Genomic DNA, 26396 nt, shown 5'->3' with positions numbered 1-26396 from the left:
GCAGATGAGGAGTACCACACCCTGGAAAGTTGACACAACCACCACAGAAGGTTATGCTGTGATCTGAGGCTCAAAAATCAGGTCATGGTCGAGGATCTCTAAGAAACTGATGCAGCAATGATACCTTGCTTCACACAAGGAGGAACCAGTATCACCTGATCCTAATTTTGGGCATATCATGTGGACCAAGGGACCTGGTCAAAGTCACAGGCTCAGGATGACAGAGGACTGAATGCCAGCTTTCCCTGAACCCTGCTGTCAGGGTGACATGCCGTCTCTGAGAGCTTTCAGGGCCACGAATTTCCCCAAAGCCATTTCTAGTTTCAGTCAATGACCAGCTTTGCGTGACTCTTCAAGACAACCTGTGTCCAAACAGGCATCACATCCACATCTCATACTTACTGTTGCCATAAAGCATTTTCTTGCGGCCTCAGGAATTCCCCTTCTGAAATGGGTAGTAACAAAATATGCAATTTAGTTCTTTTTAGTTTGCCTTGTTGTTCAAAGTTAATGATGATTGTATGATACTTAACTTTTAAATGTCTTCAATTCTCTTTTTCTCATTGATGCTGTGAGACTAAATTCTTGAAGTTTAGACTTATAGGGGAACCTATGAAGGTGCAAAGTCTATTCATTTGAATAACAGTATTGTCCGAATTTTGAAGTCATGTAAGAGCAGGATAGTAACACCTAACACCTTTCTGATTTCAAATCATCATGTATCAAACATCAGACCCAGGGTCTATCAATCCTATCAAACCACTTGAAAGCAACAAGATGAAACTGAAACAGTGGCAGAGACATTCTCCCTACTTCATCTTTGAATTACTCTATTAACAATAATAACAATAGTAACCATCTTTGAATTACTCTATTAACAATAATAGTCTTTTCCAGTTACAGACCTCTTCCCTGTAACTCAAATAAAGTACATTTATATTGAAAAACTCGGCCGGGCACAGTGTGGCTCACGCCTGTAATCCCAGCACTTTGGGAGGCCGAGGCGTGTGGATCACTTGAGGTCAGAAGTTCGAGACCAGCCTGGCTAACATGGCAAAACCCTGTCTTTACTAAAAATACAAAAATAAGCCAGGCGTGATGGTGCACACCTATAGTCCCAGCGACTCGGGAGGCTGAGGCAGGAGAATCGCTTGAACCCGGGAGGTGGAAGTTGCAGTGAGCTGAGATTGGTCACTGCACTCCAGCCTGGCTACAGAATAAGATTCCGTCCCAAAAAAAAAAAAAAAAGAAAAGAAAAAGAAAAGAAAAAGAGAAAAAGAAAAACTCTACTACCACATATAAAGAAACCTAAATGACTGGAAAGCAACATCATTGTCCTCCACTGATTTTTTTTTTTTTTTTTTTTTTTTTTTTGGAGACAGAGTCTCGCTCTGTTGCCCAGGCTGGAGTGCTGTGGCGCGATCTCGGCTCACTGCAAGCTCCGCCTCCCGGGTTCACGCCATTCTCCTGCCTCAGCCTCCCGAGTGGCTGGAACTACAGGTGCCGGCCACCACGCCCGGCTAATTTTTTGTATTTTTTAGTAGAGACAGGGTTTCACACCGTGTTAGCCAGGATGGTCTCCATCTCTTGACCCCGCCCACCTCGGCCTCCCAAAGTGCTGGGATTACAGACATGAGCCACCGCGCCTGGCCCCTCCACTCATTTTTAAAGTATTTTTAAATACTTTAAAAATACTGCTCTTCAATATTGGTGGTGAAACTGAAAAACATGTTGACACACTCCTTTGAATAACACACATATCTGGTTTTAATGTAGACTTCCTTGTTCATGGTTATACTCAATGTTAACTGAGCAACTGCTCAGTAGTAGAGTTTTTCAGGAACTAAGTCATTTGCATATATGATTTTATTTAATCCTTTGAACTCCAGGCAGTAGATACTACCACTTCCTCCATTGCACAGCTAGGGAACCTGGGTGTTTAGGTAACCAGTCCCAGGTCACTCAGCAGAATCTGGCTTGAATCCAGACAGTGTGATTCCAAAGCCCATACGCCCCACCACTTCTCGAAGCATTCTACTGATTTCTGTCAGAACTATGGGTCATTAGAAAAGGGAACCATTTTTCCTTTGAGGCTCAGCTTCTTCACTACTTGTCTATTCTTTCCACTTTCCTTCCTGCTTCCTGTCAGGCTCTCTAATGCATACCTTTGGATTTCCTCAGCGTTCTTTTCCAGTCACAGGGAGGAACCTGGCCTCCCTCCGGCTCCCAGTTGCTCACAGTGCAAGCTCTGGAGAAAGGCTGAGCCTGCTGGGAAACCCGATCTGCTGGCCACTGACAACAGACACAGCAGCACTGCCTGGGAAGTGTGAGGTTACTTACCTCCATGTACACATCGAGCTCCCAGACTCAGGTAAGACCACATCCCCTGACCCTTCCACGGGATGCATTTATTTTCATGGTTACACAGAAGTGAGGCTCTCAGATTCTGAGAACTGCTGAACTTAGCAATGTAAACTCAAAGCAAAGTGAGTAGCTGCTGATCTAAGCTTTCCTTCTCTTATACTTGCTCATACTCTAATGTGCACAGAGTAGGAAATTTTGGAAAATTGGGAGTAAAACCTGCTTCATTAAATCATGTTTCTTTAGGGTTACTGGGAACTAAAAGTTTTACAAAAATTTCTCTGGAAGCACTTAGGGTCATTTTAAATAAATTATGAATTGATTAGCAGATATGCTGAATTTGTTAGATGCCCGTATCAGGGCTTCCATTGGAAAGAAGCTGTTCTGTTTCTGCAGATTTTTCTGACAATGCGAATGATGACATCTGACTGTTGCAGCAGGCAAGAGCGCATGGGTTCAGGCATCCCCCAGACCTGTGTGTCCACCTTCAAGCAGTGTGCACTTGAACCAGTTCTTTCACTTCTTCAAACCTCAGCGTCTCTGTAAAAAGTTGGGGCATTAACGTTCCTCGCCTAAGGTTACTGCAAAGATCAAATGACATCATGTCTGTGAAAATGTCTCGCACAGGCACTGGCAGAGTAGACATTTCATAAATGGTAGTTGTATTTAATTTCATGTCATTTTAAGGGAGGGGCAGATGTAAAAGCTTGTTATTGAGAAATAAGGAAACAGAAGCCATAAATCTGTGGTCTGCAATTTTTCCTGCACATAAGAAAACTGTTCACCAAAGCTATATTTGCAAACAGGAATACCAGAATCTTTTACGATACTTCTCCCACTAAAACCTCAACTTTTAGTAATTGGACACTTCAAAGTTTGGCTATACAATATTCTCCTGCTATGTACATGTTTACAATATAAAAATCAAGACAAAAAATACACAGTCTGAGTCAACAGGGAATGCAGATGATCAGATGTAAATGTTAGCTTCCACAGCCTATCAGAAAAGAAATCATTTACAAAGATGATGAATATAGTGCTCACAATGAGAAAATCAGTAAATCAGAAACTCTACACAGTAAAAAAATTTATGAAGAAGGCTTATGTGGAAAAATGACATTTCCATCTTTAGAATTATCTGCAAATTACCTAAAATTTCATTTTCAGCATTATTTCCTTTTTTTTTTTTTGAGACGGAATTGCTCTCTGTTGACCAGGCTGGAGTGCAATGGCACAATCTTGGTTCACTGCAACCTCCGCCTCCCGGGTTCAAGCAGTTCTCCTGCCTCAGCCTCCCAAATAGATGGGATTACAGGCACCAGCCACCATGCCCAGCTACTTTTTTTATATATATATTTTTAGTAGAGACAGGGTTTCACCATCTTGGTCAGGCTGGTCTCGAACTCCTGACCTCAGGTGATCCTCCCGCCTCAGCCTCCCGAAGTGCTGGGATTACAGGCGTGAGCCAACCACACCCAGTCTATTTCCAGTTTTTTTTAAGATTAATAAAATGGAGTCGCCATTGCTTTGTTCAACATTTCCCTTTGGGTAATAACATGATTAATCTACTGAAAAGAGGAGCCATGGGGGCTCAGAAAGAAATGAGGTAATACATGTCAGCCCAACAACAACAAAATGTGCAACAGAACAGTCCAGAAAGAAAACTGAAATGGGAACCCCTGCTAAGAATTTTTCTTCGCATGAGGCTCCTGGGCCTACAACTAAACAAGTATCGCACTGCCCAAGTAGCTGGAAGGCATTTCCTAAAGGGTGCAATCGCTAGAAAGGAGTTCAGGCCACAGTGACTGTCAGCAAGCTCAGATTACAGCAAAACCTCTGAAGTTATTTCCAAAACATAATCAAAGCTCTCTGCACAGTCAGGGCAGTGGCAAATTCCTAGAACTGATTTTTGTTGCTGAGTTCAGCCCTAAACAATCTCTGAGAAAGCTCAGATTAGTCAGGCTGAACAAACAAGAAACAAACCAAAAAAATTTCCAGTAGAGTTTTAGCCACAACTAAATGAGTTGTCCTGTTTCACCAAAAATTCATGCACATAGCTAAGTACTCTCCTCATCTTCAAAAAAACTATAGTTGTCCAACTTTCTAAAATTCTCTTAAGTTTGCTAATGTTAAAAACAATGATAGTGAAACCTCCACTCTTCTATCCCTCAGATATACAAATAATGTATCTAAAGCAAGTACATGGTATTTTCATAAACACTGTCTATAGCCACACAAGCTGTATTAATTCTGCCTATGTTTTAAAAATTAAGAATCTTTTGTTGAAATCCATCCCAATTACTCCGGCCCAAAGTACAGAAGAACAAAAAGTGACAGGGTTCTCTAAAAGCTTTTTGTTAAGAAACAAGCCCCATTTTAAAGAAAAATCTTAAAGGATCTATGGGAATAGATACAATTTCAGGAAGAATTTCATATCTTCAAGTTTATGTTTAAGAAGAAATACAATTGGTTAAATCAAATTTAATAACATATTTAAGAATAACATGCCCTCTTTCGTTGGTGCCAGAATTTGTGTTCATACTTTGTTGTCACTAGTGGTACAGATTCCCTTCTACTAAAATTTAGTTGGGGGTGTTTGAAAGACCTCAAATGGGCTTCTCTGGGTATCGTTTCTCAAGGCTCCCACAGAGAGAAAAACCAAACAGTCACAGAATAAACTCTTATAGAGGCAGTTATTCATTTCCTGAGCTAACCCACTTCCTTCTTCACACATTTCCTTCTCTTCAACAACGTGTTTTTTGAAATTAGCATTGAAATCATACAAAATATACTTTTGGACCTAGGGCCGGGATTCCAGGCAAATTCTAATCCATATCATTTTTAATATCATCACTGTATTGATACCAAATTAGAATGCCAAAGAAGTGTCGTGTCAGTGGTACAGAAGGCTCCCTGCAATGTTAATTGTGTTTCAGCAAAAGAATCTGAATCATTATGAACTAGATCCATACTGTGAGAAAACAAATGTTATTAAAAAAACTGAACGCAAAAAATTTCATGGTTCCTGACTACTCTATATGGAAAAGTATGGCATCTAACATAAGGAAATAAATTTTTTTAACCTTTCAAATCTTACAGAAACTCTAATGAGTTGCTGCGTTTCTCCACTCTAAATACAACCTTGGAGATAAAAACTGGAAGTCTCATAATTATTAAATTTACCTATTTTATTAGACATGCATCTTCTCAATGATTATTGTCTTGACTTTGATCAAAGCTGACACAAGAAGTTGAACTAACATGTGGCTCTCATTGTTCTTCTGTGCTAAAAAATATTAAATATAATTGAAAAAATAAAATCAGTTCTTACCTAAATATAAAAAGCTTTACTTAGTGACAACGAGTGATACCACAGAAACAGACAAAAGGAATAAAGTTTCTCAAAATGTTTATTTTTGTCAGAATAGCTGACAATTTTAAGTATTTTGGTTTATTATTATAATAAGCATTTTTCCCCCTTAAAAAATCCATTCAAAATATTTCAACCATTGAGGTAAAGCACTTTAACTAAAAAAAAAAGAAAAAAAAAATCCTGATTTGTTTTAAAGAAAAAAAAAATCTTAAAATTCCTTTAGCTTGATAAATAGAAATAATCTCTTTTTGTTCTACTCTGGTGAACACAAATGTATTTTATACAGCCAAGAATCCAGTCACTTATTAGCAAGCCAAAGGTGGGAACAAGTCATTTACACTTGCTACTCAAACACAGTGCAACACTGCCGTGTTCATATATACTTTGCTTTATAGTTACCAACACTTTTCTGGCAAAGACCAAGTTTTGGAATGGCAAAAGCAACAGAAGTTTTAGATCTCAAAGCTCCAGAAAGGAATTAATCTGAGTCTTCATCATCGAGATAGTCCTCGGCATTGCTTAATGTTCGAATTGCATCTAAAAGAAAGAGGAGGGGAAAAAGCAAAATAGGGAAATTATAAACTGCTCAGATTTTATGTTTTCATTTTCAAAGCTCTTAAATAGAATAGAATCTTCCATCTGACCCATGGATTGTACTTTCCCTGAGGATCTTTCTCTGCTTTAGATTTTCAGCCTAACCATTAAGTTTCTGTTGCCACAGAGGCTGACGATGTGCTGGTTCCATAGTCATGCAGAAGAGTTTTGGCCCTAGGTGCCATGCATCCATTTCCAACAGAAAGGCCCAGCCACAGGCGCCATGACCAACAGGACACACCACCAGCAGCACTCCCGTCTGACAACTGTGCTTCCAACCTCCTCTCCCAGTGACAGCCTGAGGTCTTTCCTAAAGGCAAGGTCATGGGTTAGGAAGTTAACTACTGAAGGGAAAAAAGGAAAAGAAAGAATGAAAACAGCGAAGCTTCAATTTCAATGTAGACAACACCGACAATAAAGCAAAAGGCTGAAATAGGGGGGAAAAGTTTTAAAATAGAAAGAGCTGGACCCCATCAAATGTTCAAGCAACCTTGAACAGGACTTGAAAGGAAGACATGTGATCTTTCACTGTCACCTCTTCAACTGTCTAGTCAAATTCCTATAGCAACAGATTACCCCAAGTATAATTTTAGTGGGAAAAACAGAATGCAAACACAGGCACACTGTTGAAGTTCAATAAATACATGTCTCAGCACCCAGATCATCATGGTCTGTAAGTATCACATCTCTGAAGCTTATCATACATTTGACCAGTTCCGAGTATGGGGCAGGAAGTGTAAGAGATGGACCTAGAACCCTAGTTATGCCATAAAGTAAGGATCCTATAAAAGACAGCATCATGTGAAAGGGTCTGAGATTCAACTTAAAGAGGCCTCCACTAGCCAAAGATGGGCTATGGATAAAGCTACTAATTGGAATGGATTAAAGCACATAAATGCACCCCAAAAAGAACTCATTTTTCACCCTTTGGAGGATGACAGAGACCAGCTTATTTTTTAAAAACTCTTTAATAAAGGGCAAAAATCCAGCATTTATCCCACCCTTGCTACATTAACTATTCCACTGTGTAACAAAACAATTGATGAGGGAAAACTTTTATGTTCCAGCTAATAACTCAGAAAGAAGTGATTTAATTAGAATATTATCATTTTGTGCTGTTTAGTAACAGATCTAGGCAATGATCATCAATGGATGTCACATCACAGGAAAAGTGACAACCAGGTATCATGTGCCCCTGATTAAAAAAAAAACACAATATTCTGTATGACCTATTATTCCTTCTATTCCCAAGAAAGAAACACAATTAGGTAGGTAGGCAGGTAGATACACAGATGGATAGATAGATTGACTGACTGAACCTAAATTGGATCAAACCTTTAGCTACATAGATAGATTAGATACATAGCTAGGTAGGTAGGTAAGTAGATGGATAGAACCTAAATTGCTTCAAACCTCTAGACAGACAGATAGATAGATAGATAGATAGATAGATAGATAGATAGATAGATAGATAGATAGATAGATAGATAGATAGATAGATAAATGGATGAAAGAATGAATCTAAACTGGATCAAACCTCTAAATCTAACACCAATTGACAAAAACTTAAAGGACAGAGGAACATGACAAATGACACCATGGGAATGTAGTCAGCAATGTCCAGAATGGGAAATTCAAGTGAGTTGACCCAGTTTCTTTAATAAATAAATGGTAAGGTTAAAAAGGGGGAAGAGGGGAGGGAAAGGAACTGTCGCTTAAAAAATAAAGAGATATATCTACCAACCACAAACTGACCTTATGTGAATCCTGACATAAATAAACCATAAGTAAATAAATAAGTAAAAACAAACAAAGATGTACGAGAAAATGGAAGTTTGGACAAGGAGAAGATATTTGATGATATTAAGGAATTATTTTTTTAGGTATGCTAATGCTCTCTTTAAAAAAAAAAAAAAGTCTTCACATTTACAGGTTTTGGAAAATGATTGTTAAGAAAAAGAAAAAGGAGAAGGGATGATCAGTACAAGGGAGGTGGAAGCTGATTTATCTTGCAAGAGAGAGAAGGAAAGAACAGAGGTCTCTTTTCTGGATCTCATTCTGTCACCCAGGCTGCAGTGCAGTGGTGCAATCACGGCTCACTGCAGCCTCAACTTCCTGGACTCAAGCAATCCTCCCACCTCAGCCTCCCAAGTAGCTGAGGCTACAGGCGTGCACCACCACACTCAGCTAATTTTTAATTTTTTTTTGTAGAGATGTCATCTCACTATGTTGTCCAGGCTAGTCTTGAACTCCTGGATGCAAGCAACCCTCCCTGCCTCCCAAAGTGCTGGGATTACAGGTGTGAGAAACCGCGCCTGGCCATGTTTCAGTGACTTCACACCAGCTTCCAAGCTACTGGAAGTCTCCAGGTTGACTCTATTTTTCTCCACTCTCCTCAAGAGGAGTTCACAAGAACTGGGAGGAATATATTTTGTTCTCCCCCAAAACACACCCAGGAACTTCAGGACTTCATGTCAACTTGGTAAAACGTAGCTTTCTAAGCTAAAGCCTGAGAGACAAATAGGAAAACTCTTTCCCCTTCTACTTTGCTATCCTAAGGTCTGCCCATATTCTGTGTCCTCAGATGGTTACTTCTGTCTTCTTTATTTTATTCTCACTTCTCCTATTAAAAAGGGAGGATGATTTGCCACAGTGCAGACTCTGACTGAGTGGTCATCAAAAGACAGGAACAAGTCAGGCAAATAAATTATTTCTCCTTCTTTCCTTTCATGAACTGTTCTGAGGCAGTTTTCTCAGGAAACCTCTCACATGGTCAGGTGTTGTTTAATAAGCTGTATCTCTTCATAGCCCACCTCGGCGTAGCATGCATGGGAATGTATCTTCCTGCAGCACTGCCATCCTTCCCTAGCTCACGTTCATTTTAACTCAATCCTATCACCTTGGGTTTACACATCTCAAATCAAGAACCAGCACTTAAGACCAACCAACAAACATACAGACAATAAATAAATGATGGAGAAACAAACACAGGCACACAGATGAATCTCACAAACATAATGTAAATGAAAAGAGGTCAGTCACAAAAAGTACATACTGTCTGATTCCATTTACATAAAATTCACAAACGGGCAGAACTAATCTATGGTGAGAGAAGCAGAAGACACTGAGGGAGGAGTGTGGGAGGCATGAGGGTGGCATGTGGGAACTGTTCTCTAGCTTCATCTGGGTTGTGGTAAACAGGTGTAAAAAAAATTCATCAAGCTATATGCTTAAGATTTATGTACTTACTTAATGTAAATTGTACTCAAATTTTTAAAAGTTGGAAAAAATTTTAAAGGGCTCAACTCTTGAGTATAACCCCCAGCCCTATATCCTAGTTATCTTCCATAGTAACTACAACATGTGAATTTTTGTACCTATTAAAAAATCCACACTGAGGCCGGGCGCGGTGGCTCAAGCCTGTAATCCCAGCACTTTGGGAGGCCGAGACGGGCGGATCACGAGGTCAGGAGATCGAGACCATCCTGGCTAACATGGTGAAACCCCGTCTCTATTAAGAAATACAAAAAAAAAGTAGCCGGGCGAGGTGGCGGGCGTCTGTAGTCCCAGCTACTCAGGAGGCTGAGGCCGGAGAATGGCGTGAACCCGGGAGGCGGAGCTTGCAGTGAGCTGAGATCCGGCCACTGCACTCCAGCCCGGGCGACAGAGCGAGACTCCGTCTCAAAAAAAAAAAAAAAAAAAAAAAAAAAATCCACACTGTGCTTCTAAAAGTAGACAGCAACTCACACCTGTAATCCCAGCACTTTGGGAGGCCAAAGCAGGCAGATTGCTTGAGGTCAGGAGATCGAGACCAACCTGGATAAAAAGGTGAAACCCCATCTCTACTAAAAATACAAAAATTAGCCAGGTGTGGTGGCGCATGCCTGTAATCCCAGCTACTCAGGAGGCTGAGGCAGGAGAATCACTTGAGCCCGGGAGGCGGAGGTTGCAGTGAACTGAGATCGGTCACTTCACTCCAGCATGGGTGACAGAGTGAGACTGTCTCAAAAAAAAAAAAAAAAAAAAAAAGGACAACAATATCAGAATATACCTCTTCCAACTTAAGAGCTCATGCTGACAATTAACTCTATGGCCAAATAGTCCAAACTTATTCCAATGAGGATCAATATACAAATTAAAGCTTTTTTTTTTTTTTTTAACTGTATAACTGGGGAAATGAAGCAAGAAAAAACATTTTAAAAGTAACATGAAAATTGAAATATCAAAACTCATTTCTTGGCTCTGTCTGCCAGGCCCTAAGATTACCTCATTAATGAATCCACTACCTAATCAGTTCAAATTTAGAAAGGTAGACTAAACACACTTGGGGTACACAGAGAAAAGAGTACCTGTCTCCCAGCCCTGTTCTACAAAGGCTGCAGAAAGGCCCATCACCTGCTTCCCTCAACTCAAACCACTCCTGAGTAAGGCTTCTGGGTAAGCTCTCTGGGGTCTAAGAAAGTTTGGTATATGCCTTGTCTATCAAAATGGAGCTCATAGCATGCATGAGACTCTGGTACCTTCAGGTCATAAGAAGCCTCACTCTTTGGTCAGGACAGGCGAAGGGTAGCCACACAACAGGAAGTCAGTGGCAGAGAAAGGAAGTTAGGCCAGAGTCCTACTTCCTGACCCAATCAAGGCAGCAAGGAGTAAGAGGTCGACCTCAAGCAGAAGTATGTCTCTCACACAGCTGCAAATATGGCTTCTCAATCATAATGTAGCTGGGGGGCACCAGCTCAGCTGATACTTTCTCATTCCCTTAGTAGAACCCATCTCCATCTATCCATGAGGAATTACTTTAAAGAAAGGCTTGCACTGCCAGTGAGCTCTCATGGCTTAATTAAGGAATATCAACTGATTAACAGTTTACACTATATTCAAACTGAAGTTTAAAAAAAGAAAAGAAATCTGGAACAAAGACATACCTAGAATAAAGAACAAAAGGAGGCCGGGCACCTTTTGGTGGCTCTCGCCTGTAATCCCAGTGCTTTGGGAGGCTGAGGCGGGAGGATGGCTTGAGTCCACGAGTTTGAGACCAACCTGGACAACATGGCGAGACCCCTATCTTTACATTAAAAAAAAAAGCTGGGCATGATGACACATGCCTGTAGTCCCATCTTCTCAGGAACCTGAGATGGGAGGATCACTTGATTCCAGGAGTTTGAGGCTGCAGTGAGCTACGACTGCACCCCTGCACTCCAGGCTGGGCAACAGAGCAAGACTCCATCTAAAAAAATAATAATAATGTACACCTAACCTCTATTTTAAAAAACCACCCATAGTACTATGAATAAAGTCCAAACTATTTAGCAAAGTCTAGAATAATTTTGATTACATTTTATTGATATCCTCATTTAAAATAGAAACAAAATATAATCATGGAGCTATCAAATATGAGTTTTACAAATATTTAGTGATAATCACTCATAAATACATATTGAAATGCGGGAATGAAGACAATCGTTCTCTGAAAAGGACTGTAATGGAAAGCAAGGTGATTAGAACTTGATTGCAAGGAATAAAAGAAACACAAAATAAAGGTAAAAGATTATGTTTCTCGTCTAATTTCTGTTTAACTGAGGGTATCCTAATTTTGGGGGTTCTGATTAAGATCAAGGATATAGAAACAAACTTTAGAATCATCTGAAGAGTTTATGTTTGTTTTGTTTTTAAGATATGGTCTCGCTCTCACCCAGGCTGGAATGCAGTGGTATGATCACAGCTCACTGCAGCCTCAACCTCACAGGGCTCAAGTGATCCCCCAGCTCAGCCTCCTGAGTAGCTGGGACTACAGACCCACACCACGATGTCTGGCTAATTTTTTATACTTTTTGTAGAGATGGGGTCTCACTTTGTCGCTCAGGCTGGTCTCCAACTCCTGGGCTCAAGGGAACCTCCCGCCTTGGCCTCCCAAAGTGCTGGGATTACAGGCATAAGCCACTGCATTCGGCTGAGTTTATTTCTTTTGCGCAATTCTAAGTTAATAAATCTTAGTTATGGGGCACCAGAGAAGAAAGAAGGGTTTAAAACAAATACCTGTTCCCTGTTTCTTTTTCAGGAGAGATGCACAGGCAGCATTGGTAGCCATGTCGAAGGCCAGCTTCTTCTCATTGTTTCTTAAGTCTGTTCTAGCACCTTCCCAACACAAGAAAAATCAATTAGGTGTCTTTGAAGACTATACAGTAGTAGCCAATCCTCTCTCCCCATAGCTAACCACTTTTGGCAAAACAAACTAGTGAACAACTCTGGCCCAGAAGTAAACGTTCTCAAAACAACAAACTTTCTCATGCAGTATATTTGGCATCTTTAATCAGGAAGCTTGTTGCTGCACCTGTGATAACAATTAATTCCGAGCCTTTCCCTTCGAGTCCCTTTAGAATTGCATGTGAACTTTGCAGTGAGGAGTTTATGGTCCCTGTGGAGCTTAACTTCAATGAGCCCTTTGCTTCCTCTTTTGCTCAAGAGGGTCTTTAGAAAAGACCAAGTGGGTAGTGCTTGAGGGGATTAATATTTTATATCTGTAAGTAGGTTCTCATGCAAATTAGCAGAATAGCAACACATAAAACCAAGAGGCAATTCATTATTCCCATAAGCCATCTTCTACCCACTTTTCATTTGCCTTTATTGTGTTCAAAATTACATCAGAATTCATAAATACATTTGCATTGTTAAGGATTCAAAAATACAAATGTATGCTGAACAAAAGCACAAGTCCCATTTCATCCCTTCATCTTCTACCTACTCCTAAGGTAACTATTCTTAACAAGTGGGCGTGAGTTCTTATCTCCCTTATTTGCATCAATGCATTCATACACATATTGATATAGACACAAAATCATACTACACATATTGGTCTGTAATTTCATGTTTTTAAAACTTAATGTCTAATGGTACTGTTTTCTTAGCAATACACATATTTGTAACTTAACCATTTAAGTATTCCATTTTGTGGATGCTCCAAAATTTAATTACTCCTGTATTGATGGGTACTTAGGCTACTCCTAATTTTCATTATCTCAAATACTCCAGTGAACATCCTTGAACAACATCTTTGTTCACATGTATTTCTGAGAATGGTTTACTAAAAGTGGTATTGGAAAGTAAGGCTAAGTTCATTTTAAATTCTGCCAGCTACTGCCAGATTGCTTTTCATACTAGTCTCTAATGATCCTCTGAATTTATGTGGTATCAGTTGTAATGTCTCCTTTTTTATCTCTGATTTTAAGATTGCTTTCCAAGAAGGCTTTAGGCCAAGCATGGTGGCTCACGCCTGTAATCTCAGCAATTTGGGAGGCCAAAGTGGGTGGATCATTTGAGGTCAGGAGTTCAAGACCAGCCTGGCCAATATGGCCCATCTCTACTAAAGATACAAAAATTAGCCAAGCATGGTGGTGCATGCCTGTAATCCCAGCTACTTGGGAGACTGAGGCATGAGAATCACTTGAACCCAGGAGGCGGAGACTGCAATGAGCCAAGATTGCACCACTGCACTCCAACCTGGGCAATAGAGTGAGACTCAGTCTCAAAAAAAACCAAAAACTAAAAATAGAAGGCATTATCAGTTCATACTTTCTGCCACAGTGTAGGAAAGTGTCATTTTTTTTGCAACCACTTCCCCTTCAATAAACAAAAATAGGCCGACACAGTAGCTCATCACTCCTGTAATCCCAGCACTTTGGGAGGCTGAGGCAGGCAGATTGCTTGTGTTCAGGAGTTTAAGACTACACTGGTTAACATGGCGAAACTCTGTCTCTACAAAAATTAGCCATGTGTGGTGGTGCACATTTGTAATTTCAGCCACTCGGGAGGCTGAGGTGGGAGAATAACTTGAACCCCAGGAGGCAGAGGTTGCAGTGAGCCGAGATCATGCCACTGCATTCCAGTCTGGGCCACAGAGTGAGACCAAGTTTCAAAAAAAAAAAAAAGAAAAAAAGAAAGAAGTGTCCCCAAATTTAAAGGCACAGAAATATTGCATCAAGAAAAAAAAATAGTATGTTTAGTTAGTAATATAATGATCTTGTGTCAAAATCTTACTCCTAAGCAGATCATTCTATTCACAGTAGGGTTATATAAGAAACCTCATTCTCTCAGTGTGCCATAGGTCAAAAACTCCTGAGGGTTAACAGTTCTGTGACTAATCATATATTGTATTACACTTTAGAGCTCATAGACATGATTTCTATCAGAACAGGAAATATTCAGAGAGTGATGATAGAGAAGAAACACAACCATTTCCTGGGTCCCTTTAGATGAGCACTAATAGGAATATAATGTGATCCACATATATAATTTTTACTTTTCTAATAGCCACATTTGCAAAATGTGAAATTAATTTTAATTATATATTTTATTTAACCCAGCATATCTGAAATGTTATCATTTCAACACATAACCAACACGAAAATTACTGTGATGTTTTACTTTTTGTTTCACTAAGTCTTTGAAATCTGTTATGCATTTTACACTTAAAGCACATCTCAATTCAGATAGCCTCATTTAAAGGGCTCAGTTGTGCACGTGGCTAGTGGCTGTCATATTAGACATCAAAGTCCTCAGCAAACCCTTCACAGGGCCCTAGAGTGATCCTCACAGTGTCTGGCCTTTTAGACCTGGAGCTTACCTCACCTGCATACTTAAAATCTAAACCATTCCTATCATATATCCCACAATATTGCTCTGAGGATCCCTAATAAGGGTAATTCCATGACAAGTGTCTTGGGGACTCAAGCATCCTACATGATAGGCTTCTGGACTAGGGTACAGTATGGGTGGTCTGCCTGGCCTTCTCTAAGAGTAAACTAATATTTGCGGGACAAATGGATAAAGGGATAGTCGGTTTATAACTTCACTGTTTCCCCTGACTTGTAAAAACAGGGGATGAAGATATCGTCTCTCGTTCACTTTACACCTAGCACCTGCTCAGCTGAAAGCAGGACATTGCAGCCACATCATTCTTGCTTATCCATCAAGACTTCCCTGTGAGAACTGGGGCCTCAGCAACTTTACTTATACAGCTTTCTCAGACAGGATCTCCCCAACACATGTGTACACACACATTCTTTGTTTCTAAGGCTCTATAATCCTGCAGAAATGTACAGTACAGTTCTTACTAATATATGTAACGTTAAAGCTTGCCATGATTTTAGTTTATATTAAAAACTAACACAAACCAACACCCAATAATTTTATTTTATCATAACTACTCCACGATATACAGGCAGAGCAAAGGTTCAACCCTATTCTGAAATAAGACTATTATTCTTCCTACCATTTCAAATGGCATAATTTGATATAGACTATTTTTCAGGGCAAGCAAAGACCAGATAAACTCAGCACAGACTTTACCTTTTGCCAGAAGCAACTGGACAATATCTGCGTAACCCTTCCAGGCAGCAGCATGCAAAGCTGTGTCTCCCAACTTGTTCTATAGTGATAGACAGAGAAAGTACCACATGAAAGTACATGCTAATTTAGGTTTAACCCAATTAAACCTAAAATGGGAATGAAGTTATAGAATTCCAAAGAGAAAAGGAAAGGAGACTCAAGAGATGGGAGAGGAGTCATTTTTGGGAGATGGAATTGGACGGAGGAGTACAAGCTGACTTGGTGGAGCACGAGCTGAAAAGCAGATGCCTGCAGAGGGAGACCCAGGAGGAAGCAAGCAGATTTGAACATGCAGAAACCTGGCAAAAATGAGGAACGGGAGATTCCTGGAGGTGTCAGGGCTGATATGAGGCATTGGTGGGAAAACAGAGATACTGGTTAAAAGTACTTATAAAAAGTAGAATCTCAGAACCTCTTCCCCTTCTCTTGCTGCCAGATGACCCAATAATGATGACAGATTTACTTGTTAATAAAGTAATCTGATAGTTTCCAAGTTCATGAACACTAGGTACAAGAGAAGGTAGCAAAAGGCCAAAAACTAAAAGCTGAAGGTTAGGTAAAAAACCTACAGACTGAACAGTAAGACCCCTCTCTGAGGTACCTTTACGTACCCCACTGCCCAGTGTGCACACACCCCCAGGCAGGAGACTGGAGGGTTCCTCTGGAGAAGCAGTGCAGTCCCATGTGCAGGGGAGAGAAGGAGTGTACTTTCATTAGCATTTGGGTGTCACCTAGCAAAATAGCCAGGACCTCACCAGATCGCCCTGTGGAGGAGCCCACCAGCCAGCAGACCTCACCAAGCACACACAGCTTCCAATCACACTTAAAAATGAATGGATAAGGGCCAGGCATGGTGGCTCATGCCTGTAAATCCCAGCACTTTGGGAGACCAAGGAGGGCAGATGACCCGAAGTCGGGAGTTTGAGACCAGCCTGGCCAACATGGTGAAAGCCCGTCTCTACTAAAAACACAAAAATTAGCCAGGCCCGGTGGCACAGGCCTGTAGTCTCAGGTACTTGGGAGGCTGAGGCAGGAGAAGAGCTTGAACCCGGGAGGCAGAGGTTGCAGTGAGCTGAGATTGCGCCACTATCCTCTAGCCTGGATGACAGAGCGAGACTCTATCTCAAATTTAAAAAATAATAATGAATGGATAGATAATGACATCAAGTGTTCATGGAAAGCCTACAATATTTTAGGAAAGACCAAAACAAACAAAATAAATGGATCTCAAAGGGAAAAAACACAGTACAGTGAATAGCCAAAAAATACAGTTTGAAAAGTTATAAATATTATATCAGCAAGATACAAGATCATATTGTGTCATGAAACAAGAAAAAGAAAGATACTGCATAAAAGTAACAATCAGAGTAAAATAAGAGCTTATAACAGACGAATTCTAAGAACGGGCCCCACGGTTCCTGGCCCCCTGTATAGGCCCCCTCCTCTTGACTGCGAGTGAAAGCAGTGAATGTAATAGGCTATCACTCCTGTAATGAGGTTTCTAGTCAGCGGATGTTGAGTTCATCAAAAGGGACATTATCCCAGGTGGGCCTGACCTAACCAGGTGGGCCCTTAAAAACTAAAAACGATGAAGCAGCAGACAGACAATCTCCTTCTGGCCTTGAGGAAGAAAGCAAGCAGCCATACTGTGAGCTGTCTATAGAGAGGGGTGGCCTCTAAAAGCTGAGGGCCTCAGTAGTACTACAGACACAAGAAAATCAATTCTTCCAACAACCTAAATACACTTGGAAGCAGACCCCAAGCTCCAGATGAGAATCCAGCTCCAGCCAATCCCTTGATTTCCACCTGGGAGACCCTGAGCAGAGAACGCAGCTATGCCATGCCCAGAATTCTGACGTACAGAAAGTAGAAGCTGCTAAGCCTATGGTTGTTTGCTAGGCAGCAATAGAAAACTAATACAGAACTCTGGGGAACTAAAAAGATAACAAAATAGAACAGGTGAGAATATCTCTGGGAAAAATTAAGAAAACTGAAGGTTCAATCCAAGAAGTCCAACATCCTACTAACAGGCATTCCAGAACAAAAAGAACAAAGAAGGGTCAGATAAAAACTCTAAAAGAGGCCGGGCGCGGTGGCTCAAGCCTGTAATCCCAGCACTTTGGGAGGCCGAGACGGGCGGATCACAAGGTCAGGAGATCGAGACCATCCTGGCTAACACGGCGAAACCCCGTCTCTACTAAAAACACACAAAAAAATTAGCCGGGCGAGGTGGCGGCGCCTGTGGTCCCAGCTACTTGGGAGGCTGAGGCAGGAGAATGGCGGGAACCCGGGAGGCGGAGCTTGCAGTGAGCTGAGATCTGGCCACTGCACTCCAGCCTGGGCGACAGAGCGAGACTCCGTCTCAAAAAAAAAAAAAAAAAAAAAAAACTCTAAAAGAAATAATACAAGATAATTTTCCAGGCTGAAAGAACTCATCATAATCACTGGGAAGAGATGAACGCTAAGGCACATCATCATAAAATTTTAAAACACCAACAAAAAAGTAAATACTCTTAGCAAGAGAAAAAGCAGATCACACATAAAAGAAGGGGAATCAAAATGGCACCAAACCTCTCAACAGCAGCCCTGGAAACAAGAATGCCACAGAGCCATGCCTTCAAAATTCTGAGGGAAACTGTTTTTGACCTAGACTTCTGATCAGTCAAATAATCAATCCCAAGCTTCTCTTTCTCAGGAATCTGCTTGAAGATGTTCTCTGACAAAAGAAAGACAAGGGATCCAGAAAAATGAAGATGCAACATGGCAGAGAATGGAAGGCGTTCCCTGGAAGACAGCAAAGGGCCACAGGGACGAAGTTGCTCAGTCTGGAGAATGATGGAGAACTTCAGGAAGTATGAGTCCAGGGAGAAAAAAGAAAGCTGTTGATTATCTTACACATTTTGGAAAAGCATTATATGTCCAGACTGTATAAAACAGTAGAGAAGTCACAGTGAAATAACAAAAAATGAGTTTTAAAAAGTCAATAAGTACAGAAACAAAAAGAAAAGGTTATATAAGCAATGAACACTATTTAGACACCCATAATAAAGTAAACGTCCTATAGTAATATAACCAAAAACTGGGATGAAGTGCATTGAGGAGCAGAGGACAGGCTGGGTGCTGGGGTGCTGAAAGATGAGAGCTGGGGCAGTGACAAGCTTAACCCTTCACATACCCAACAGGAGGCCAAAGTACACATGAAGATAACGCACGGAGAGATAGCTCCGTCAGCCTATTCCTTGGTAAGACAAAGGTAAGTACAGAAAGAAAGAGCTAAAAGCTGAAAGTGACATCTGAGGAGGAGTGGGTTTGGCACTTGGGGCTGTGGACAATTTGAATTTTAGTGCAATTATAATTTTTAAATTATGCGCTTGCGGTATTTTGACAATACTTCACATGCCCATAAGTTGCTCTGTACTAAAGAGAACAAGCAGGTATGTGTTAAATAATTTTCAGATAAGCAGTCTTACCTGCTGGTTCAGTTCAATATTTGGTTGAGTAAATAGCATTTCTACTATATCTGAAATTCAAAGAGAAAAGATACTTTTTTAAGAATTAAAATTAGAAGCCTGACAAATCTAGGTACAATAATTTTATAAAAGCGAGATTCTTTAGAAGAACCTTCAAGAAAATGTTAACACATTTTCTAAAATTTATAAAATAGAAAAACTTAAGAATCTAAAAAGTGGAATTATTTAGGAAAATACACTTTTTCTAATAGTTTTGACTTTTGCATTTTCACATGACACAGGAATATTTTTACATTCATTATAATACTTTTCATTCATATAACTAACATGTTTATTAGCTGAAATAAGATCAGCTTCTTTTTAGGAGACAGTTACAAATTTTCCTTTGGCACTGCTATTTAATTTGTTGAGATCTTCATTTCTTATTGTTGTTGAGTTTATTTCCTTTGTTATAGAGAGACGTAGAAAAGCAGTGGGTAATACATTTTTGGCCAGGAAAAAATACATCTAAAAATTCACTTTGTCATTATTATTGATTATAACAGAAAAAGTATCAATGGAATCACTAACTTAGGCAAATGTTGGCTTTCTCTTGAATCTAATAGTTTGCATGAAACTTAAAATGCAAATCATAAAAGCAGACCTTGTGAAAAGCTAAGCTAGGGAGCCAATTCTGATCTTTTCTTCTGTAAGATTAGACAGCGGTTTTGTTTTGATGTTACTGCTGTTTTCCAGTAACCTTTCTAAGCCTGAGAGAGGAAAGGAAGCGTCCAGTCTTTCAAGCGAGAGGGGCCCATGCGGAGAGACTGGCTGACCACACTCTACCCACTGTTCTACAGAGCTTCCAGGAACAAGGCTTTTGGCCGCTGTTCTAAAGGATTCAAAAACAATAGCCAATGCTTTTTCTTTCTCGTTTTTTGTAAATCTGGCTCCCGTAGGTGAAACATATTTTCAGCAGCATAGAAACATACAACAAACAAAATGGAATACCTTTGTGACCCCCGTGGCAAGCCCAGTACAAGGCAGTGCTTCCAGCTTTGTCTAAGCCATTAACACCCACTCTGTTGTCCAAACACTCTCTCAACCAGCTCAAGTTGCCTGAAAGAATTTTACATTTACAAAAACACAAGAAAAAAAGCTTTCACTTTTTATTTTGCTTTTAAATAAATTTCATTGTTTCATTCTGCATAAATTTCCATTTGCAATGGATTAATCAGTAAGTAGTAAATTAAGACCTGCCCATTAATGCATTTATTATGGTACATTTTGACTTCCAGGTTATTAATGGAAAGTATTAACATCAATGTTTCTAATGGTTAATGGGAAGAGTTGCCTAAATGGGTATACTTAAGGTATTTCTATTCTGTTAAAAAATATATATGTGTGTGTGTGTGTGTGTGTATACATATATTATTTTTTCTTTGTGAAATTCTGGAAATTGAGGAAAAAACAATCAAACCTAAGAACAAGCAGATACTATTCATATTCATATTTACAATGCATCTTCAGTTCCTGTAAGAAAGGCTAAATAACCTACTCAATGCTGCTGCTCTTATATGCTAAACTATAACTATTAATTTAAAATCCTCAGGCTAATGTCCCAAGTATCTAACTTACAAAGAATTTTTTAAATGTCAGTTTAGTCCTTTTACTTTTTCACAATCCTAACCAATAATTTCCTTGTGTACATTCAGATTTCCAAAAAATCTAAAAATTGAATGAAATGCAACTCACTGAGGCTTTACAAAAACTCCCCATTATCTACAGCAGGGTTACTCGGCAGCAGCCCCATTGGCATTTGGGGTTGGATTTATTGTGGGGGTGCTGTGTGCTGTAGGATGTGTGGCAACAACCGCTGCCTCTCCTCAAAAGATGCCAGTAACATCCCTCCAGTCATGACAGTCAACACGTCTCCAGATACTGCCAAATATCCTCAGGGTTTGTGAAAGAGGAATCACTCCTAGCTGAGGACTACTGATCTACAGAATAAAGCCCAAGACAAGATTGGCAGTTGTTTGGTCAAGGATCCTCCCCAGGTTCATCCCTGTTGTTATGCCCTCCCTGGCCAAGTGCTCACCACACCAATGCTCTCCTAAATGCTGTACCCACCAGATCCTTCCATTCTTCTGCCCTCCAGTTACCCACCCTGGCCTCTACAGCCTGTTAAACACATTTCAATTACTGTACTTATCATACCATATTTTAATGATCTGTTACATCTCTCTCTCCCCTGCCAGATGTTGAGCTTTGGAAGTCACAGACCATGTCTTTCGACTTGCGTCTCCCCACAACAGTTGTTTCTTGACTGACATTTTAAAATTAAAATCACACTTCTCTAGGGTAATAGATATTGGGACAGACTGTCTCTGGGGAAGGCAGGGATTTAACTGAGAAGGTGCAAAGGGAACTTTATAGGATGGCAGAAATGTTCCAGATCTTGATCTGAGTGTTGGTTACATGGGTGTATGCATTTGTCAAAACTAATTGAAATCCGTGCATTTTACTGTACTGTATACCTCAGTCAAAAAGAATCACACCTACCTCTTTTTGCTGCTTCATGCAATGGATTGTCAATAGATTCTGCCTGCTCAGCCACTAGATTGAAAATAAAAAGTGTTAGCCCAATGTTGAATTGCCACACAAATGATTTACTGAAGCCACTCATTCACCACAGTGCCCCAGCTTCAGGAGTACCAGGGCCTTCAATACAGTTTCCTTTACTTAATGTGGATAAAAAGTAACAGAAAATCAAATGGATAGTTCTTGCATTAAATGAAGCTGAATTAGGTGTTAAGGGAAAGGAAGCCAGGCAATAACGCAATAACATAGTAATTAACTGGAAGTATAAACAGAAACAAACAAACCTGCATACCTGAGTTGAATGCATACTTGATATTACTCAAGTATTCAATAAACAAAGCACAAAAATGCAAAAGAAAGCATTTGATGTTCATTTTTACATTTTGTAGATCACTCTGCTTTAAAGATGCCTAAAAGTAATTTTGAGTCTCTTGTATGTATTTATGTAGGAGTGGGTGGCGGGGGGAATATTTTGCTTCCTGTATTCAGAAAGAACAATCAGCATAGCTACCTGCCTCTAAAAGAAGGTGTGTTCACTGCTCTCCTAGAATCGGTAGGGAGTGTTATTAGGAAATGGAAGAAAAAGGATTAAAACTCAGGAGCCTTGTTTATCAATTCTGTGCTCTTTTGACTGTATTCTGCTGACAACTAAATAAGTGTTTTGTCCATTTGTCCCACTTCCAGCTAGAAGCAGCTTCATGGCGGGAGCCGTGTCTCTCCTCTCTCAAGGTCCCCAAACTGCCACGATAAGCATTTAATGAACGTCACTGCCCCGAACATGAATTAACAAGGTCGTGTTACTCCATCACAAAAGAAAGGGCTAGTCTAAGAAACGATCTGCAAGATTGAGTTATCAGCATTAAAAACAATTGTTTTAGGAGCTGAAGAAAGTAAAACCATAAGCGTTCTCGGAAACCTTGGGTTAAGAATGCTATAATGCTTTCTCTTAGGCCACACAGTCAGGCTCAAGCACATGTGGTGGTCATGACCAGTTTATTAACAGGAGGCTCATGGAATGGAAAATGTCCGAGACTGACAGTGACTCCATTGCCTTCTCAGCCATAGCAGCAAGCAGAAAAGCCTCAAGAACCAAAAAAATTCCAAGTGAACGAAGAATAGCTGAAGTAAAACCACTCAGCAACACTTACCATAGTTGCTTGGAATTAGTCCAGTCCTGCCTTTGGAGGTGCCTTTCCACCAGTTGGTATCACTCTGGTAAAAGAAGAGTTAAATTAAGCAGTGTGAAATCCAGACTGCATTCATTCACTTTTCAAATTATTTGGCTCCTAGGAAGTACCTGTTCTACAAAATGTCCGTCAACCCTACCCACACTGTCAAGTTTCCTCACAGCCTAGCTGTGGGTGTCGGTCTCCCTTACCACTAAGTCACAAATAAATGTGCATCTGCCTGCAACAAATGGAATACGTTTCATGACAGAGTCCCAACAAACAAACAAATCAGAGATGATACGAAACAGAAGAAAACAAATTACGCTAGTTTACACTAGCTATATGATTTTGTGTCCACAGTTTCATTTCTCTTAGCTCCAAGATAATATTTTTTATGGGGGAGGAAGTTCTAAAGATCTCTTTATATTATCTTCATTTTGGGGGTAACTTTTTACTATAGAAAAATTTAAACTCATAAAAAAATAGAACAATGTAATGACCTTATATATACCCATTTCCCAACTGCACAAATCATTTCTTAATGATCAATATTGTTTCATATATGCCCCCACGACCTCCCTCCCCTCCTGGATTATTTTAAAATAAATTCTAGACATCATATTATTTCATTTGTAAATATTTCAGTATGTACCTCGGAAAGATACATACTTTTTGAAAGGCAATTATAATGCCATTATCACAGCTTAAAAGTTTTTTCCAACAATACTCAAGGTCAATACTCAAATTTCCCAACTGCCCCATAATTTGGGATTCAAATAAGGGCTATACAATATAATTGATTTGTCTTTTAAGTATCTTTTAATCTAAAGGTTGTCTCTCCATTCTTTTTTATCTCTTAAAAATATATTTGCTGAAGAATCCAGTTGGTTTGCCCTGTAGTTTCAACCTCTATGGATTTTGCCTGTTGTATCCCTGTGTTATCATTAAACATGTTCCTCTGTTCCCTGTATTGCCTATAAATTGGTCATTCGTTCTAGAGGTTTAATTAGATTCAGCTTCAATGTTTTTTGGCAAAGCTATTTCCTAGGCAGTACTGATTTCTTCCATTGGGAAACGCGTACTATCTAGTCGGCTTCTTTTCATAATGTTGGTAGCCTTTGATGATCATTGTGTAGATCCACTATTTCCTGGGGGCTGCAAGATGGTGACATGCTAATTCTATCATTCCTTCTTCATTGAAATAACCTGAATACCTCTTCAAACAAAAACTTCCTCATCAATTCTCAGGTTGCCCAGATAAGAAATTCATAAAGAAAACACAGAATAAATGGGGATTCTTCCCCTTAACGGTTGTCAGAATAAAAACCTGGTTTCCTAGCATTCTCTCATGCTGACCAATGAGATTTGTTCAGAAGTAACATTAGGAACTCATAAATTTAAATGTATTGAATGTGTTTCAATTCTTGGAAGTTGCTGCCCTAATTGATGCTCAAATTGTCCTATCTTTGGCCAGTGGGAGTCTCTTCAAGTTAGTTCCCAAGTCCTTTCATTATGACCCTACTGTCTTTGGGAGCTTCCATGGTTTCTAATAAGAGGATGTTCTGGGTTTATCTTGTACCTCTGCTGCCCCTGACTTGGTACTAGCCATTTCTCAAAGAAGCCTGTTCGTTTCAATGGAAAATAACATATTATTATTGGGTTGGTCATTTTTCCTAGGCCCTTTCAAAGAACACAGCAGGGAATATTTTCGTTTTATTTTAGATAAAATACAATGTGATCCTTCCAATTCAGATGAAGGAATACAGAGCTTTTCTTAAACTGTCATTAATCTTATATCTGTGTATCCTTTTTGCCATGCTGAAAACCCGTTAGCAACATCACCGACCTAATGACTCATTTGCTCTAAACCACAATACACATGCAACAATCTCAGACTTAGCAATACCAACATTTCCCTAACAAGGGCATGATTTAAATCAATTTACCCTTTTTTGGCCAGTTCTTTTTGTCCTTCATATATATATTCTTCACATATATATGTTCTTCATATATATATTCTTCACATATATATGTTCTTCATATATATATTCTTCATATATATATGTTCTTCATATATATATTCCTCATATATATATATCCATATTCTACTATGGATGTTCAGTCAAATTGCTGAGTTTTAAACTTGGAATATTTCCTCTCTATGTGGTTATGTCAACTACCAGGGTACAACTAAGTTCATTTGATTCATTCTGCTTTTAACTTTTAGGGATTGCTTTTTACTCCAATTTTTAACTATGTCAAGGTTTACATCAGTTCAAAGTCAAATCCACAAAACAAGGTATAATTTCCCAAAAAGTCTATCTTCCATCTATGTCCATTATGCCCTATTTCCCTCCCTCCACCTAGAGAAAGGATATTTACTCTTCATAGAATAAAACTAAATTTTACTTCGCAACTCATCTTTCAATTTTTTATTTGAAATTGAGAAAAACAAGTGTCTGCGTGTGTGTGTGTGTGTACACATACACTCTCACCCTTTCCTAGAAAAGTGAGGATATGCTATCTACATTTTCTCACTTTGCTTTTTTTTCCACTTAAATTACTTCATAATAGCATATAGAGATATTTCCCATTTCTTTCTATAGCTGCATAATATTCTGTTTGTGGATAGACCAAAGCTTACTGAACTATTTTCCTATTGATGGAAATAAGGGCTATTTTCAATCTTATGCTACTATCAATTGCGCTAAAATGAACAGACTTGTACATATGTATTTCTATGTACATATACATTTAAATAACTTACAATGTTATAGCTACATAAAACAGTCTTTATATGTGGTATTATAAGATATTATCTGGACTTACCATGTCAGTAATGTAGATAATATCACCTTCCTCAAAGTATAATTCATCTGGCTAGAAGAAAAAAAAAAGTTTGTCTCCATGTGATTTTTCATGAATTAGAATATAATCATTATATAGATTCAAAATTCTATCATATTCTAATAAATAATGTGGTTTTATACACTTAAATCAGCACATAAGCCATATAATAAAACACTACTGAAAAATTAATACATGAATAGATTTTTTCCCATGATGAACTTCAAAGAATTACATATATAAAGATTCTCCACACACATCTTGTATTCTTCTACAACCAAAGCAAAACATTTGTATATCAAAATAGAATATTAATAAAACTTCTTCCTTGTAGAAATTCTAAAAGGTAGTATATTTTTTTTCATAAAAAGATAAATGTCTAGAATTAGAATCATGAAAAACAGCCAGAAGCTTGGTTTTCTCTTAAACAAGGCCTCAATCCTGGAACACTTTAAGATCAACATCTGCTATCTGCTTATTACGAGAAAATCATTGTCCTAACTCTTCATGTTCAGGGAGAATGAACATTTTCTGTATGAGAAAAGTTAATATGTAATTCAACCATGAATAAGGCTAAAGAGCTAAAAGATATGAAGCAGTAACTCAGGCAGTCCAGAA

The 26396-nt window shown here is 39.3% G+C and overlaps 1 protein-coding gene across 3 annotated transcripts in view; it reads right to left on the bottom strand.

The window, feature by feature from the left end:
* Positions 1 to 5753: 5753 nt before the first annotated feature.
* OSTF1 (osteoclast stimulating factor 1) overlaps positions 5754 to 26396 on the bottom strand; it is a 58361-nt gene continuing 37718 nt past the window's right edge. For all 3 annotated transcript variants that reach the window (XM_025360026.1, XM_025360025.1, XM_025360024.1), the window contains exons 3-10: positions 25761 to 25811; positions 22911 to 22974; positions 21724 to 21777; positions 20173 to 20280; positions 19183 to 19232; positions 15674 to 15752; positions 12365 to 12463; positions 5754 to 6271 (exon numbers count right to left, since the gene is read on the bottom strand). In XM_025360026.1, coding sequence (XP_025215811.1) covers positions 6213 to 6271; positions 12365 to 12463; positions 15674 to 15752; positions 19183 to 19232; positions 20173 to 20280; positions 21724 to 21777; positions 22911 to 22974; positions 25761 to 25811 — 564 coding nt within the window. In that variant the 3' untranslated portion in view covers positions 5754 to 6212. The remainder of the gene's footprint in view (positions 6272 to 12364; positions 12464 to 15673; positions 15753 to 19182; positions 19233 to 20172; positions 20281 to 21723; positions 21778 to 22910; positions 22975 to 25760; positions 25812 to 26396) is intronic.

This window comes from Theropithecus gelada, chromosome 15 (genome assembly GCF_003255815.1).
Source record: "Theropithecus gelada isolate Dixy chromosome 15, Tgel_1.0, whole genome shotgun sequence".
In the NCBI taxonomy this organism is placed as follows: domain Eukaryota; kingdom Metazoa; phylum Chordata; class Mammalia; order Primates; family Cercopithecidae; genus Theropithecus; species Theropithecus gelada.
Note: the sequence above shows the minus strand (reverse complement) of the source record. Positions and strands in the feature narration are given on the sequence as shown.